Source organism: Diorhabda sublineata, chromosome X, assembly GCF_026230105.1.
Source record: "Diorhabda sublineata isolate icDioSubl1.1 chromosome X, icDioSubl1.1, whole genome shotgun sequence".
Classification (NCBI taxonomy): domain Eukaryota; kingdom Metazoa; phylum Arthropoda; class Insecta; order Coleoptera; family Chrysomelidae; genus Diorhabda; species Diorhabda sublineata.
This window is the reverse complement of record NC_079485.1, coordinates 12,453,639-12,472,488: the sequence shown is the minus strand read 5'-3', so window position 1 is coordinate 12,472,488 and position 18,850 is coordinate 12,453,639. Positions and strand designations below refer to the sequence as shown.

At 29.6% G+C, this 18,850-nt stretch overlaps 1 protein-coding gene across 2 annotated transcripts in view; it reads right to left on the bottom strand.

The window, feature by feature from the left end:
• Positions 1-708: 708 nt before the first annotated feature.
• Positions 709-18,850, bottom strand: part of LOC130450918 (neurofibromin) — a 52,421-nt gene continuing 34,279 nt past the window's right edge. For both annotated transcript variants that reach the window (XM_056789638.1, XM_056789640.1), the window contains 2 exons: positions 18,559-18,745; positions 709-15,844 (listed from right to left, as the gene is read on the bottom strand). In XM_056789638.1, coding sequence (XP_056645616.1) covers positions 15,527-15,844; positions 18,559-18,745 — 505 coding nt within the window. In that variant the 3' untranslated portion in view covers positions 709-15,526. The remainder of the gene's footprint in view (positions 15,845-18,558; positions 18,746-18,850) is intronic.

Below are 18,850 nucleotides of genomic sequence, written 5' to 3'. Positions count from 1 at the left end.
CGGCAAGCTGCCTATAAACGATTTCTCTAACACATAAGCTTGTCTAAAGCGCTACTCACTCGCACCTCTCACCACTCGCAGGTAGAAAATCCCAAAGTTTTTTCAAATACATTTTTTACATTTTTTTGCAAAGTATTTTTGCACGCGTCTGGCAATGTAAAAACCTCGACTAAATCGTCTGGCTTAATTTTTTTTAAATATAAAACTACAACGTATAAAAATTTCATTTTGCCTAAAATATATTTTCGGAAAAAAAAGTATTTTGAAAAAATGATCGGTTTATTTAGCCCCGCTACTCACCATCCAAGTCTGCAGCTGCGAATTGGGGTATATTAGAAGAGGTGTGGACCAAGTTTTCAGTTTGCCTCAAATACCTACCCAAATATTGGTGCCAACTCTCGGAATATATTAGGAGTGGCATATTGCGCGTAACATTGATAAGAAGTACAGTGAATATTGTAATAACGTGTTATGACGAATGTAAACTATTAGTGTTTTAGTAAACAACAAAATCTTGTGTAGTTTTTGTAGACTGTGGGGATAGAATTGATTGAGAGTATTGTAGTTCTTCAAGAACTAAAATGTTATTGATTTTAAAATTAACTAAGATGTATATGTTAGGTCCAGCCTGCAATAAGGTTTTTTTCTTAAAGAAAAAAATCACAAATAAGCTGAATGTGAGGTAATTGTGGAATAAACAGATAAATAGAGGATTGTATGTATATATGTAATATCTTAGATACAAACGTCATATTTTTAAGAAACATACATTTTCTTCTTACAATGAATAAATCTATCACAAATAGAATTTACATATGGATGATAAAGAATAAAAGTGAGCTTAAATGTAAATGAATAAACTGGAAAAACATGTAACAAGTCATATGCATCTTTTTTACAAATGTTTTACTTATATTTGGTTAAGGATAAGCAAAGTTTTCATAATAATAATTCATAAGTAATTAATTTTCTATGGACATATAAGATATATGATATATATTTAGAAGGTATTGCGTTGAAAATAATATGGGAATTTATGTTTACTTCTAGAAAAACTCCTAACCAGATATAAGTAGATAAAGGTCATCAGAATTAACATATAATTTGGAGGCATTTTAAAAACAAAAAATTTCTTGATACCTTCAATAAAGGAATACTAATACACCATATTCTGCAAAGTTCACTTGAGCCCTGTAAACTTTTCAGATAAATACTATAACTACTTCAACAAATGTTCTGGTCGGCGGATGTAATTTGGGCGCTAACCATCCTTCCATACCTGTCTGACCAAGAAGGGTAGATATAAAGAAATATAAAATTTACTTTATTCTGTAGAGTGTTACAAAAATGTTGTGAGGAAACTTTATTAAGGGCAGATTTTTCATTTAAAAAAAGTGCAAAGTAGCCCCCTCTAACGGTAAATTTTTTCAGACCTTAAGTGATAACAGGTCATTTCTCTTATAGGAAAATCTAAAAATACAAAAATATATCTTATTATAAATGTCGGTGATTTAATAAATAACTGTATTTCATAAATCATGTACTTCAGTCGGTTAGCGCCCAAAATACTCATAGGATTAAAATGACCCTTCGGTCTTGGCGACTAGTTTATATGTTGTAAAAAGTACATTAATCCTTTAGCGCCCAAATTACATCCGCCCGTTCTGGTGACTTTTATCACAATGCATATGTCTATATTTAGCCCAAACAAATAGTTTTAAAAACGTCAAGAGATTTCAAAATATTACTGTAACAAAGACAGATTAAATGAACCAAGTTTTTCTAAATCAATGAAGCCACTTTTCTACTCAACCGTTTCGTAATCCTAACGTTAATTTACATTACCTTGAATTGTCAGATTTGTCAGCTTGGATTTGGAATTATTATTTTACTGTCCTATTGAATTAATTTTACTTAAAAATTTAGTCATAACTAAACTCTATTTCAAATATGTTGGAAAAATTAATTTACACTGTACCTAAATATAAATATAAGTTTGGCAACCAAGTACTTTCGGTTTTTACTGATAAAGAGCCTTGCTTTATTTTTTGAGTAATTTATGTTAGTGCTGGACTTTGCCGTTTGACACGTGATACTGGTCACATTGACGTAACTTTAGAAGCAAATAGTGTGTGATATTAGATGTGGGTTAATTTTAAATGGAGTGCAGAAACGAACATATTCACTGCTGCGGCTCACAAAGAAATATGTAAAGTTTATGGTGCTCAGTGGCCCTTAAGGATCCACCAAAGGGGCCTCCTATACTTTCAAACTGTATATTAAAGATGGTATGACAATAGTTGGTCAACCTTTTGATTGGTCGGTCCGCCATTCAAGAGCTCGACCTTTGATTGGTCCATTTGGACTTATTGATGAGCAGAAAATTTAAAATTACTGAGGTTGACAGTACCATCTTTGCCTACCACGTTTAACAGACAAGAATAGGGCGAGGCCCCATAATGGCGATTTTAGAATTTCCATTATAGTAGACTGTACTTATTGTCGCCACTGTATTTCAAACCAAATTTAGGCAACCGCGGGACACTGCAGCATCGGCAACAACGCGTGTATTGCTGTAAAATAGAACCGAAAAATATGGGAAAACCAATCTGCATCTAGAATTACCATTAAACCATAAACATACAAGCGGAATCTGCATTTCAGTGCTATTCCCTAGCAAATTGAGTCTGTTCTATGAATTCTCATTGCTTCATATTTCGTAGACTAAAACAGGTTAGTAAAAAAAGCCTGTGTATATTTAATTGTTTATTATTTTACTTTTAGTGATGGTTTGACTTAGTATAGTGTAACCAAGTTCCAATTTATTTTTAATTGTTTATTGTTTTATAATGGAAGGAATCTCGTTCCTAAAAAGTTTTAAAAATAATATAGTCGAAATTAGTCAAAGTTTAGGGACGAAATTCAAATTTTTGAAAATATTTACTATTTACTCGTAGTCATATAAAAATAAAATAAGTGAAGCTGTCAGTGTATATGATAAATTTTTTATTTTTTTTGCGGAGCAGAAAAACGAAAACTGAAAAGGCAGAAAAGAAGAAAAAAATATGAAGTTAACCAAACTATATATATTCTTTTCCAATTCTAAGTCACTACAAAAAAGTGAAAATAACTCGTTTTTACAAGTTGAAAACGTATCTGCTTCTGTCCAAACGAATGTGCACCAATGTACAGAATGATTCTTTAATAAATGAGGGATTTTCTACTTCAAGCCAACCAAAGACTAATATTAACGACTTTGACAATAGTTTTAAACAAGACAATGTGGAAATAACAGATAATGTTTCAACGGATATTGGGGACTACGAAAAAGATAAAGTGATAACCGATGATATTAAAAAAGTAATAAAAGTTTGCCGCCTAAAGGACCGTTTCCAAAAGACCCAAAGCAAAAAAATAGATCATTCAGTGAAGCATACTACACCTCATATACCAAATATGGTCTGGTCCAAGGGTATGGCTTTGCTATTCAAAATTTCTAGACGCTGTATACTGCTTATCTTGCTGGTTGTTTTCCGCAGACGATAATAAATGACGAACACGCTTAAGAGACTGGAAAAATCTATCTTTCCCAATTACTTCACACAGTAATAGCTAAGCCAATAGCCAAAACGTTTTCGATTCTGAAGGCTGTAATGACAATTTTCTTTCATTTGTTAAGTTGGTTTCATGTTATGATGAAAGTCATAAAAATACCCAAAGGAAATACAAAATATTTAAGTCCAATATGAACTTATACAGTCTTTATCCAGTGCAACTACGCAGAAAATTGTTTCCCGAATCAATTCGGCACCTTTCTTTGCACTTGTTTTGGATAACACACAGAATATCTCAAAAAATGATCAATTTAGCATAGTGATAAGAACTGTAAATGTTAAGAAATGAAAATAAACAGGCAATGAATTCTGAAATAAAAGAACATTTTCTGGAATTTTTTGAGTTAGGGCAACAGCAGTTGGCAAAAGAGATGACGGACTTTGTTGTTAATCATCTAAAGGGTCTAAATATTCCTATAGAAAAATGTTATTGTTAAGGGTATGGTGGTGCCGGCGTTATGAGTGGCGTATACAATGAGGTCCAAGCCTTTGTCAAGCTCATACAACCCAACGCAGATTATGTGCACTGCGCTAGTCACAACCTCAATCTGGTAATTAACGATGACGGTTCAAATTGCAAAGAAATAAACACTTTTTTGCAATACTTCAAAATATATACAATTTTTTTGCGTTTAGTATTAAAAGATGGGATATTCTTTCCTCATACTGTGGCGACTCTGAAATAACTTTAAAGACCTTAAATTCCACTAGGTGGTCTGGATGAGCTCATTCTGTCCTAGCAGTAAAGCTTCGGTTTTTGGATATCTTAAAATGTTTAACAGATATCTACTCAGCTTAAATCCCCAAAAAAGGAAGAAAGAGAAGCCGCTAGTCTAAAGAATAAAATGGCTACATTTGAATTTGTTTTCACTACGGTTTTTATGTTTAAAATTCTTAATCGAATTAATATGGCTAAGACTTCTAAAATTTTGCAAAAACAAAACGTTGTTTAAATAAAGCAAGTAAAGCTTTGGAACAAGTAAATGTCACAATGATTATCTTTCGGAATTCTTATGACCAAAAAGAAACTGTCGATCTTTCCAAAAAATGTAATGTAAATCCAAATTTCCAAACAAAGCGACAACCAGCAATTAAAAAACACTTTTGACGATTAGCACGTGACCACCGCTTCGAAAATAGGAAAAGAGCGTTTAATTTCAACGTATTTAATTTTGTAATTGACTACATAATTCAACAAACAAATTTTCTTCAATGGTACATTAAAAAATAATTTTAACTTTTTAGAGCCAAAGTTTTTGTTGGATTCTTCCTATGAAGGAAAATGTCGCAGATTATCTCTGTTTGTTTTACAAACCAGTTTATTCAAATGGCAAACTTGATTGAGTTCGAAATTACGAAAAATATGTCGGTTAGCAGCCTATTCCAAATGTTAATGGAAAGCGATTTTGCAGAAATCTATACGGAATTTCGTCTCTTTTTTACCTTATCAGTAACGGTGGCTAATGTTGAAAGAACTTTAGTAAGTTGAAGATTATAAAAAATTATTTAAGGGCAAATACAGGTGAAGAAGGACTTTGCAACCTGATTGCTATTGAACACAAACTTGCATCTTCACTAGATTTAAAGGACATCATAAAGAGTTTTGCGAACTCAAAGGCTAGGAGACTTTTTTAGTTTATATATTTTTACCATTTTTTCAGAAAGTGATATTATTTGTTCCTATTTGTTTGCAATTTAAGTTCATAAAGAGATTTAAAACGTAATAAATTTATTGTTTTATTTTAATAATTGTTCTTAGAAGAATCTTTTGGTATTTTTAAAGCAATAATTTGATTATATTTTGTCACTTACAGAGGGGACCCGAGAGGATCTCTGCACAGGAACCCAAAATTTGTAGTAAAGCCGCTGATTGTTTAACAGAGCGCATGTGTCAGAATTGGTATAAAAAATTCCGTTCTGGAAATTTCTCCCTTAAAGATGTGCAACGATCTGATCGGCCTACTGAAGTTGATGATGACCAAATCAAAGTCATAACTGAAGAGTATCGCCATATAACTATTCGAGAGGTTGTGATGAAGCTACACAAAACAATTGCAAAACACTCAAAATGTCTTGAGTTAGTTTAGAAGCTTGATATTTGGGTACCTCACGAATTGAAAGAAAGTCATTTAATACAAAGAATTAACTTTTGCGATAAGCACCTTAAACGACATGACACCTACCCTTCATCACTGGTGACGAAAAATGGGTCCTGTACAGTAACATAGTTTGAAAACAATCATGAAGCAAATATGATGAACCAGCAAAAACCACATCGAAGGAGGCAAAAAAACAAAAAAAAGCTCATGCTGTCAGTTTGGTGGGATTACAAAGGTGTTGTGTTTTTTAGCCTCTTCCAAAGAACCAAACGATCAATTCTGATGTTTACTGTCAACAATTAATGAAATTGGATGAAGCAATAAAAAAAAAGCGGCCCATGCTTATGCAAGGACTCACACATCTTTGGCAACTTGTAGGAAACTATTGACTGGGAAGTGATGCCTCATCCCCCATACAGCCAATATGGCCAAACTTTCACAAATGACGATGACCTTCAATCGCACCCGATTCAGTTTTTTGCTGATAAGAACCAGAAATTTTATGAGCGCGGTATCATTAAGCTGAAAGATAGTTAGCAAAAGGTCATTGAGTAAAATGGAAAATATATAATTGATAAAAAACTATCCTTTGTTAAAAAAAGTGTTTTATTCTATATTACAAAACCGAAATTACTTTGTCGCCAACCCAATCATATTTCTGTTATTATGGTACCATCTCTATAATGATTATGCACATAAAACCAGATAAGTTGACGCTAACTAGAATTATGTAAAAATATGTTTGATTTACAGTGCAAATGCATTATTTTTTAATAAAAACATTATGCCAATCATTTTTGTTGACAGGTAAAATTTAGCAACTATTGACAACCTAAAAGACATAAGTAGCTATATTACTAGGAATACTGAATGACATCACCAATTCAGAAAAAAATGATACCTAATTATGATCACTTAAATATTGCGAACCATTTTCAATAATGAATATATGCTAAAACTCAACACTTTACAATTTAAACAAGGTTTTTGTAGTGTACAATATTGTTTTATACAGTATTGCAAAATTGGACTTGAAAGATTTTTCTATTCACATTATTTTCAGTTTAGAATTAAAATTTTAGAGATATTGATAGTATATATTTATGTAGATTAAGTTAATAATTTTATTCATCCATAGAGCAAAATTAGTAAATATTACATTATCCTTAGGTGCAAATGTAAATAATAAAAAAGCAATATGTACCACAACATGTGGAGAAAATATGTAACATATCATAAAAACTTTAAATGCATATTTTATATTAAAAATGTGATAGTGTTACATGTAACAATAGAAATTATATATTTTTGTGATAACAAATTTCAAAATTATTATTCTAGATCTGCATCAAGAAATAACCTTTTAAAGATTCCACAAGGATCTACAATAAGCTCTACCCTCCGATATCGTCGATAAATTCTCTTCATCGGTTAAAAGAAAATTGTATGCCGATGATTTAGTTCTATTTACAGAAGGTAAAAATATGACCTAATACAATAAGACCCGTACTAATCTTAAACGGTCAAAATTTATAATTTGTGGAAAGTATTAAATTTCTGGGCATAACTTTCAGTGAAACTTGGAAACATATCAATTACCTCAAGAAAGTCTACAAAAATGGTCTAAATCTATTAAAAACAATTGCCAGTCGATTATGATCATTGTTGACGCATCATGTGAGAAAACATATCTTAAACAATTAGACATATTGCAAAACACTGCACTAAGAATCGCTACTGCCGCATTTCGAACAACACATAATGAAAGTCTTCACTGTCTCACCGGAAAAATAATCCTGTTAATCGCAACATTAATACAGATGCTTTAAACACTCATTTGGAAACAAACAAACTCTTCCATTTCATTCCTTCCCTTCCAAGCATTAACGTAAACATGAGCCCGCTTAAAAAAGAAGAAACACCCAATTTTTAATAGCACAATCATTCTGTACTTTTACGGGAGTAAGCTTTAAACAAAATCATTTTATGTACACGGACGTATCCACAAAACCTAAGGGACTAGGAGCAGCAGTAGTACTTGCAAACGAAAATCACACATTTAAACTATCTCCACACTGTAGAACTCTATGCCAAATTACAGGCACTAATCATGTCTTCGATTTAGAAATGTCGACGCCATTTTCTCCAAAACATTAAAAAAACGTTAACTTTCGTATTATACACGTCAATTTATTTAGCACGACGAGCAGCCACTCTTTAAAACAAAACATTTATATTACGATATAAAATATGACTGTTCAAAACAAGTGAGCTATGACTTTCACATATATGTCAAAAATTACTCCTTGAATTGAAATTTTTAGTTAGTTGTAGAAGTTATTCACATTCTTTAATACGCCACAAGGGTTGGTCTTACACCAGAGTCTGAATGTTCGAGATTTTGATATCAAGCTGGATTATTGTCACTGAGATTATTCTCGTTTTAATATGCCTGTTTACTTTTTAAGGATCAAGTTAACTGTAGTGATAATGACTGAAGGATTGAGGAATTTTCATTATCTAAATTCAATATATCTATTGTTTTACTCTTATAGGAAGTAAAAGAAAACAGTTATGGAAGCAAGTTAAGGTAGGTCGACAATCGACTTCGCACGATCAATTCAATGGGCTGAACGTAATCTAAATAAACGTTAAGCTGAATATAATGGCAATTATGAGCTTCCGAAAAAAATATTAGTCATCAATATACACAATCCAAACCTCCTTCCTCTATGACATAGAAAATACAGACACATACAAATCTATTAACAGTACATTAACTATAGTAAGAAATAACATGTAAAATGATGAAAAAGACATGGTGCATTGTAATAAACTGTCGAAAGATACTAATCAACATAGAAATGGTTGATTAAAAGCACCAAAATAGAAATGTATCAAAAGAATAATTGTCTACAAACATTTGCATATTTGGATTATCTTTAGTTAAGCTAGTGGTTTGGAAGAATGCTATCAAATATTGAATTAAAGATTCAACAAGTTACTGCGAAGGATGCAAAAGCTGATAGTTCCAATACTTTGCTACTGCCTTATTTTCCTCACTCCTCCTAAATTCACTAGCTTAATTCCATGCATTGTATGAAATAATTGAGTTAATATCAATATTTTCTCTAAGTAAAGATACTTTTATCTCGGTATGGAAAGTTACATTGATCTTGTAATTGTAATACTGTAATTAGTATTAATAAATTGGAATTTTTGGAACCGTTTTTGCTATTTATACTGAACACAGTGTTTACATTATCACTACACCAAAACTCACTGACGCGCGTTTCGTTAACCAAGTTATCTTCTTCAAAGACTGAAGGTAAATTGAGGTAGAAGGTAGAGTGAGTTTACCTTCATTCTCTGAAGACGATAACTTGGTTATCGAAACGCGCGACATACAGTGGAATTGTGAGTGTTGGTGTAGTGTAAACAGTGTGTTCAGTACTGTAACAGTATGCCAATTATTAATTTCAGTCACATTCTCAAAAGCAACCACTTATTGTCAAATATATAAAATTATGTACACATTTAAAATACCCATATATACTATTTTAAAATATTGCTCTTGAATTATGTGAATCGGATTCACTTGTTAAAGATGTAAAGGCACATGCCGAATAAATGATTGCCCACATAAATGTTAAGTTAGATGTTGTAAAAGGAACCACTTTAATATCGCTTGTGAACGACACCTATCTAAAGGAAGGATTGAATTATGAATATAAATGAAATTTTAAAATAAATATCTTTTCAGTTTTATCTAAAAACAGAAAAATTTCAAATATCTATTGTAAATGTATTATTGAAGGATTTAATTATGTGTAATACCTTCACAAAAACTATATCATTAAACGTTTATATTTTTACAATATTCTTGTCAACGTTGTTGGTACAAGAAAAAAAATCATTGTAAAGCAATGAGCCTTATACTATATAAAACAATATTTTTTACGCATATGCCAGGTGAAAACGCGTTAATGAGTACTATTTATGCAATAGCTCTTAAAAATTAAGGCATGGGAAAATTTCAGTTAAAGGCTGATAAAATAATAGTATTTATTGTAGATTATGAAATAAAATTAAGAACTTGCCCAATAACTCGCCCAAGAAGTGAATAGCTCATTGGAATGTATGAAAATGTTAACATTGCTTCAATATATAGTTTGTCATAACCAAATAACATCAAAGTTTTCATTAACTATTTTATTTTAATTGATGTTTAATAAGCTGCAAAGATAAAAATAGCAGCACAATATTTCAGTTGGTTCCAATCGCCCAAAGACTCCTAACCTATAACTACCTTCATTAGAAAACTTTTATTAAGAAAGGGTATAAAAAAAGTTCATGTATATACTTGGGAAAATATGAAAATATACCTCTTTTTTACAAAAGAAGTTTCACTATTAAGTCTATGAGACATAGTAATTATGATTTTTAGTGCAGTTATAGAACATAGTGTCATCAGTATGATTATCGCCAGGGATACCAGAAATTTCAACTCACTTCTTTATTAAACGAAGTTATAGCCATGGGATAGAAATCGTTAATCTTGTAATTAATCAAATTTAAAAATTCTGGTGTGAAAGGTACTTTACTCTTCATTAACCCAGTTCTTAGACAGCTTAACGAGTAACGCATTAAAGATTTCGATCTCTCATTAACATTACTATAAAATTTTTGCACAAAGTGTGTATCATGAGAACGCAAAAATAAAATTTATGACAGCTGTAGTCTCGCAACAAAATATCATCTTGATCTAACACTGTTCACTACCGAGAAGCCACCTTGACATGTCAATTTTGGTTACTCTCAAAGTACTAGTGTAAACAAAACATCGCCCTGCATTCAACCTAGTTCCCAGACGGACTAACGAGTAATATATAAGACATTATGAATTTCTAGTAGGTAAAATTGTCAATGTGAAGTGACCAGGTAAGATAAAAGGCTGTATATTAATAATAGAGAAACCAGTATTTTATTGTACCAATTCTACCACTACTGTCAGAGCTGATGCGTGAGAAAATTTCGGTCGGACTGATTGGCTTAGCTGATATTGGGGATATGTAAAATATTTGTCCAAAGAGGAAAAGGCAAAAAAAAGGTGTATTTATGTACAGGAATAAAAGAGGATGTAGATCTCTTGTTTCTAATTTTATTTTCAAAACTATTAAAGTGCGATTGATTCCAAAATAAGAATTTTATATATCAAATCTTCATTAGTTCTTGAAAAGTAATGTGTGTGAAACTATATATTTAAAATTCAATGTTTATTCATTGCTTTGTTATAATCAATTAAGTGTTATATGTATGGTATTCATGTAGTGTGCTCTTGTTTTTTTGCTACATAATATGTTTGATAGTTACCCATGTCTTGCTTCGTATATTTTCATTGCATTACATAAAAGTTCAGATGCTCTCTATAATCATTCAACGTAGGACTATATAGGTCATTATCTGTATGGAATAGGCTATAAAATAATGTCTTTGTATGATCAAGTTTAGAAAAATTTGTCAATCAAAAAACCGCAGAATATAGATCACAGACAAAATTAACATTTTCAAACAAAAAAACCATTTGGATACTAAAATATACTTATATAATTTGTTAATTTGATACAATCTAATCAATATTACTTGTGAATTATTATAAGTTTTGAGATTATCTTAATGAAAAGAAGTCATCTATCTATACCAGACAAAAAAATTGTTATATATGGAGCTAGTTTACAAATTTTGTGAAACATTTTCGTTTTCTATAAACTGTCTATAATAGTATACTGTTTTCATTGATCATAAATTTTCTGGAGATCGATTAAAATAAACAGAAAAATATGTCACTTGTTTCTAATTAAAAAAAATCAAATACGTGATAGAATTAGCTTTGATAAAGGAACAATGGAAAAAAATTACAATATTTAGCTCACCAACTGGCATATCTGCAAGAACTAAAATATATGATGGTATAACAATACATTAATGACTATTAGTAGTACCTGAATTGAATCGTTGTATGTTGTATCGACCTTAAATTACATAAAATTGGTTCGTAACATTCGATAGTTTCATGTTAATAAAGCAGTAACATACAGTAACTTGAAACTCTTAAGTTTAATTGCTTAGTTTAGATTGATAATAGTTCCTCAAAAAATCCAATATTTGACGTGATCACAATAAGAACTATTAACTACAAATTTGTACATTAAGACAATATTTGGAAAAAATGGGATATGTGAAAATTTTTTTAATTCTTATTTCGAATAAGATAGTTAGTACTTATACCTTCTTTTAAGTGATCAAATGCAATACAATAAGTAGGATCTTAATATTGTTCTTTGAACATAAAACCAATCTGTTGATAATTAATTAATATTCCTATAAAGTTGTTCAAAAGTTTGAGTATTAATTGAACGTAGAGGAATTGATTCAGATAATTAAATATTGTAAAACTAAATTTATTGACCAAATGTGTCAAAAGTGTTAGTAATAATTTTTTGAGTCGGAAAATATTAGAACAGAAGTTGGTACTGCATAATAACAGATGCGGAGATTATTTAATAGAATTATATCCTTATTTGTGCAGTATACCTCGTAGTAGTTAAAAACCTAGTATTCTAGGCATCATGGATGATTTCTCGGAACCATAAAACCTAATTGTTTTAGTTTTAAATGGCATTTATAAAATATTGAGAGATTGAATGTTATTATATTAACAAAATATGCATAGCGACTAAAATAATGGATTTTTTTCTTTTTATTAAAGAATCGGAACTAAAATGATAAATTTCGGAATTGTTAACGTTTAGAAACAATAAAAAAATGTGTCTTGAAAACAGTTTCTAATCCTTTTGCAGGAACTATTCTGATAAAAATACATGATGCAGTAGATCAATAGCATACTCAATGAATTATTTACATTAAAAAATATTTTTTTAACACGGGTAAAATCAAATGTAAAATAAATATATAATGAAAATCTTATAAGACCAAGCACTTATTAGGCAGGAGATTGATATCATTAAATTCTTGAGAGATAAAAAATATCAATCAACTACAAATTGTAAATAAGAACTAGATATTATTTGGATGAAACGAAAAATAAACAGAAAGCAATTATTAGTAATGAAAAAAGTCTTAAAAATACTGAGATGTATATTGTATATAAAAAATTAAATAAATTTTTGTGCATGAAACGAATGCAAACAATGACAATATATTAATATTTTGTACATTTTGTTTCACATATCCTTAAGTTTATTTAGAATATATTAATAACGAATAGTTAGAAGAAACATTTACGTCAATCTTTACCTCAATATATTTCATTTTTAAACCTTGTACGTTAATAAAAATTAGCAGTCTTAATGAGATATCCTCTGGATTAATCTTACAAAACTTTATGTTTTATGAAAAAAATGAGCACAACTCTTGAATAGAGTTGTAGGAGACCAAATAACTTTGAAAAGAAGAGATAACAGCACAACATCTTCCAAACTTTGTTCGTTTATTTTATAAAGTTCAAACAATCATATATGAAATATTTCATTTTTTCACCTTTACTAGGAAATATAAGGTTCTCCTCACAACTCTGGGTTACAGTACATGCCACCAGGCGTTATTAAAAACATATTTTTCTCGAATTAAAATAATTTTTATAAATAATTATATAGTTGTTATCAAATTTTTCACAATGATTTTATTGTCTTACTCAATAAACAAAATATTTATAATAAAAAAAACCAGGTACCTTTAGTAATTCACGTATAGATTTGCATATTTTTTAAGAATAAAAGACCTTTATTCGTTGCTAGTTAATATAAATTGATGATTGTTTTTTGGGATAAAAACAATTATGTTGTTCTATAACATAACAGTTTCAGGTTTATCTTATTCAGATTCTTTGTGCAGATTATCATAATTCAAATATTTATTGTAATATAAACACATATTGAATGTCTCGCTACATAATTTTCAGACATATTAAGTATTTTAACAATTATGGTCATCTAATTTAATTCTACTTTGTACAAAATCCCAGTTTTACAAAATTATTCGATTTTAAGGCCGAAAAAGTTGCCCAATTTTACAATGGGCCTAATTAAGAGAACTTTTGTTTCTTCAGGTGTATAAAATAATGATATTCCTTCCAACAGAAATTTTTCTGGTTCTACAGAATCACTAGCAATTAAAGTTTCTTTAACTACTTTTTTGTTTGTATAATTATCTCCTAGTTTTATATAGAATTATTTGAAAGATTTATATATCATCCTGAAAAATGTCTAGCAATTTAGTCTACTCTCCAAAAAATTCTTTTGTAAGTGTTCTAAAATATATTTTTAATTACTTAAAATAATATTTTATATGACATTAAAATATTTCCATAGTTGTAACACTATTGAATATTTATCCTTGCAGATGAAATTTTTAACACTCAACTTGCTAACAAATGTGAATTAATCAAAGGTAGCCAGTTTTAATCCACACATTAACAGTAAATAAATAATAATAAATATCAGTCATATATTATATCCAGTTTAAATGTTACTGGTCAGTAAGAGAAAGTATTGTCATGAGCTCATTCTTATATTCAAAAAATTCAATCATTTTTAATTAATTGAGGTAAAGATTACTAACCTAGACATCAAAAATGTTTGTAGATGTTTCCATAAAAGATACAAAACACTGATTTCATATTATTCACTTTTTGAAACAAAGCTAAAGTTGAATTTATTATACAGAGTTGAATGTTACTTGATTTGTAAATTACATTCATATTGTAATACATTACATTTCGATTTAGAAATTTGATCAATATTAAAGGTCACATTTTTTATAGGATAATCTGTATCATTTAGAAAAGATCTTTTGGTTATTTTTGTGCCTAGGCGAAAGTTCAGCTAATAAGCTGAATAAGCGTAATTTCGGTGAACGCTTTTGAGACAGATAGTTCTGAATATCATTTCATATCCTTGGATAATTTTATGAATATATGCAAATTTTCACTCCTTATATTCACGGCAGAAGGTTAAACATAATAAGTCTTATTCCTTATTTATTTTCTTCGATAGATTGAGAACAAATAATTTTCAAAACTACAAGATTAAACTAATTTCTTCAACAGTCAGTTGTTATATAAAATTGTATACGTACCTAATTGTTATAAAAATTTTTAGAATTATTGTACAACGACATGTGTTGCATTTAATTAGATCTGTATTTATGAATTGGTAACTCTTATTAGCATTGCTTAGCAATTATCACTAGGAATCACTTAAACCTTTATAAGTAATAATAAATTTAGCATGTTTTTATAAAGAAACATCAAATTAAAATTAAAAAAAAAATATTGTATAATAAAGTACAAGTAAATCATAACTATCCATATTTATCATAATTACATCATTACTACTTGTAACCACGTCAATGTTTCATATTGTTTTAAAAGGGCTTGATACGATTTCTTAAATTTTAATAAAGCTTGGAGGTGATTAATATTATTGTTTCCATATACACTTCCCTGATTAGATATCAATATTAATAGCCCATGTGCATACCAGAATAAGTTATGATAAGATGATAAAATGATAAATTATATATTCATAAATTCAATCGAGGACCATCTAAAATTATTCACAAGAACAAATAAACTATAAAATCGAAGACATTCAAAAATGCCTGTCATCAAAAGGTCAACTTTTTGACACATATGTGTTCAATTTTTTTGGATTGAAACCCAAATCTAAGTCACATTTTGGCCTGATGACATGTACTACAAAAATGACAAGCTTTCTTCTAACCATTTTTTTCTTATTCGTGTATAGATGAGTTTTCTGAATGAATATGTGCTTTGTTTTTGATACTACGCTGTTTACTACATGAACTTCGTCCCAGAGATGTTGTGCTACCTCCTTCGACATCACGAATCAAATCTTTTTCTGTTGGAGATCCTAGGTTAAGACTCGAAAGACTAGATGAGAGATTCATATTGGAGCTAACACTTAACATTGATGGGTACTGCATCATCTCTCCATTTTCTGCCTCATTTTCATCAACTGGAAGACAAGTTACTACCATTGCTTCTAAACAGTTTACAAATAATTCGCTGCTTTCCGCCATATTGTTATACTACAACAAATATTCAATTTCAAATATCATAATTATGAAATTGTAATTTTATGAATGATATAATTGAAATTTTAGAGAACCAAAACAATCAGCAAATGAAAAAAAAATAACTAGAAATTTTGTATATTGAAAATGCAAGTTTTGAAATTTATTGCAAATAACGTAGAACTTTCACATACTGTTGATTTTTGTTTTGTTTTCCGATTTCTTCAAAATATCTTGTTTTGCCCATTTAACTGGTCTTTTATTTTATCTTACTATTTATATATATTTTCAAGTTACAAATTCAACGCGAAAGAAATGTAAATTATTACATTTGGGAGGATTATATTGTTTCATAAATTTTTGTTAATTGTTTCATTTATAGAAATTAGAATCAGGGTAATTAGTCCGTATATAGTAAACTAGCTGACCCGGCAAACGTTGTTCTGCCATATAAATTATATCTACGAAATATTTTTCTAGTTCAATGAAAATAACTAACTTACTATAAGCGTAAAGGAAAGTACTTATAATCGAGAGCGTTGTATAGACAATGGAAGTATGCTTTATTTGGGTTAATAAAGTATTCTTTGTTAAAGTAACGAATATATTTCAAATTAAAATTCTTCATTGCTATCTAGAAATCAAAAATAATTATTCATATTTTTACTATCAGTTGGGCGAGAATATGCCACATATAGTTGTCCAATAACCACTTTGAAATGAGATTAATATTCTACATCAGGCTCATATTAGAATACTAGTCGAAGAAATAAATCTGTAAATTTTCATTGTTGGCATTGTTGGTCAATTCCTCTACATCTGTTTACTATGAAGCTGCGCGTTTCTCTTCATTCTAATTGTCTCTATTGATTTCGTTCATCTTGTACCTCTTGTGATTGACATAACTGCACCATGCTCACACGCACATATTAGTTTGCTTATTATTTGACTTACCTTTCACAATAATAAAACACGTATATTTATTATACACGAACATGTTTTGTTTCGCCGATCCCCTAACTAGAGAATAAGTTTCACGTAGAACGTATTATTATTATTATTACATCTTTGCTATTATATGTGTTCTTTGAAATGTCAAAATATTCAATATAAATATACTATGCCTGTGGCAAAATGTACAAATACGACAATCACTACACCCAATAAAGTATTCATTAGTGTACCAAAATGAGAGAAAATACGGAAACAGTGGCGTAATGCAATGAATAGGGACAATAAAATAAACAAAGTTCTTTCGAGACATGTAATCGGTTTTGTTATGAAGATCATTTCGAAGTAAGTCAACTTTTAATTAATTAAGGTATCTCATACGGTATTATTTTTAGTTATTCTAGATATATTAGCACACGTGCTAACTTAAATGAAATATTATTTTTCCAATTTATTTTGAAAAGCAAAACACAAAGCAATGGAATAGATACTCTATTTTGAGATAAATCTTTATGAAAACAATTAAAGGCCAGACGGATTTTCCAAATTTTAAGTATGTTCTTAATATTATAAAGTGATATATGTGAATTATGAGTCTGTATTTTCCAATAATATAGAAATATGCAGTTAAAAAAAGGAATAGGAATTCCTCAATGACACAACGAAAATGTTCAAAAGGAAAATATATTTATATTAATATTTGATATTTGGATTCCTGCAGAAAAAACATTTACAAAATGTTTAAAACATATAAAAACCGAAAGTCATAGTATTCTATTATTTTTCATTCCAACTTGACACTAACATGGAAAATTATATGAAGTGGAAGATGATGGGCGAAAACGTAAGAATTAGAACAGGTGTTCAACTTCATATTTTTATATGTGAGCAGCCAGGTTTCAAGTCTAGAAAATCTGAAAAAGGTGCAGCAGCGAAAAGACGTCGCGTATAAACTTCAAAAGCAGGGGAGTGGGTTAATTATAGTAGTAGAGTGGTGCTATGGAAAACTATCCATTCGATCTCTCCGATGACGGACCTAGTCTTGCTTCCAACAATAATCATATGAGATATACAAATACAAATTAGAAGAAGAGACTTCTCTACATCTAAACAAGTATAACTGATATACAATCTGAATTTATTACATCGATGCTTCATGCAACAGATTTCAACAGTCAGAAAATCGTTAGTTTTGGCAAAATAACTAGCACTCGCAAGGGCAAGTTGTATGATGGAACGCGAACAAACCCCTGCTCCATTTTTATTAACAAATAGCGACTAGTGACTCTAGCCAGTAGTATTTTGTCAAACAGGCCAGCCTCTCTCCTACATAATCGGCGCTAATGCGTAATATATATTTGGAACCGATCTCGACTGAAATAAAATATCTCTAGACTTCTAAACTTTCTAAGTTTGTTAATACTAATCCTATCTATTTGAAATAAACACCATTGTTCTTGTAAAATTAAGTTGTATTTACTTTCGTCAAAAAGAATATACTTTTTTAAAATATTCTACGCTCATTATTTGGCGCCCAATTCCTTATTCAAATACAGTGACTATAGTAAATATATTTTGTATAATAGAAACAAGAATAATGAATAAAGCCGTTCGAAATACTTTAGAGGTAGTTAAAATATGAAAAATTTAAGAGAAAATATAATAGCCTGTAGCACAAATATATAAATGAGATACAATGAAATACTAGATTGTTTATACACCCTATAATTTAGAAACAAACAATAAAGAAAATGCAAAATTTGTTTAAAGTTATTTACCTTATTAAATGGTCCAGCAAATCTCCACAGCCCTCCAAAACCACAGCTTTGTAAATAATGTAATTGTTGTTGCTCAGTATCTTCACATGCTATCATATTTTGGATTATACTTCTTACAGCACTTAAAATTTCTTGATCGTGGCATGACGATAGAACATTGTTAATTTTCATATCTATTAGATTATAACTGAAATAATAAAATATCAATTATTTAGTCCTCACCAATTTTAAAAAATTATATTCTAGACAAAAGAGTAGACTACTCTAGCATTGCTCGCCTTTATAAACTAAG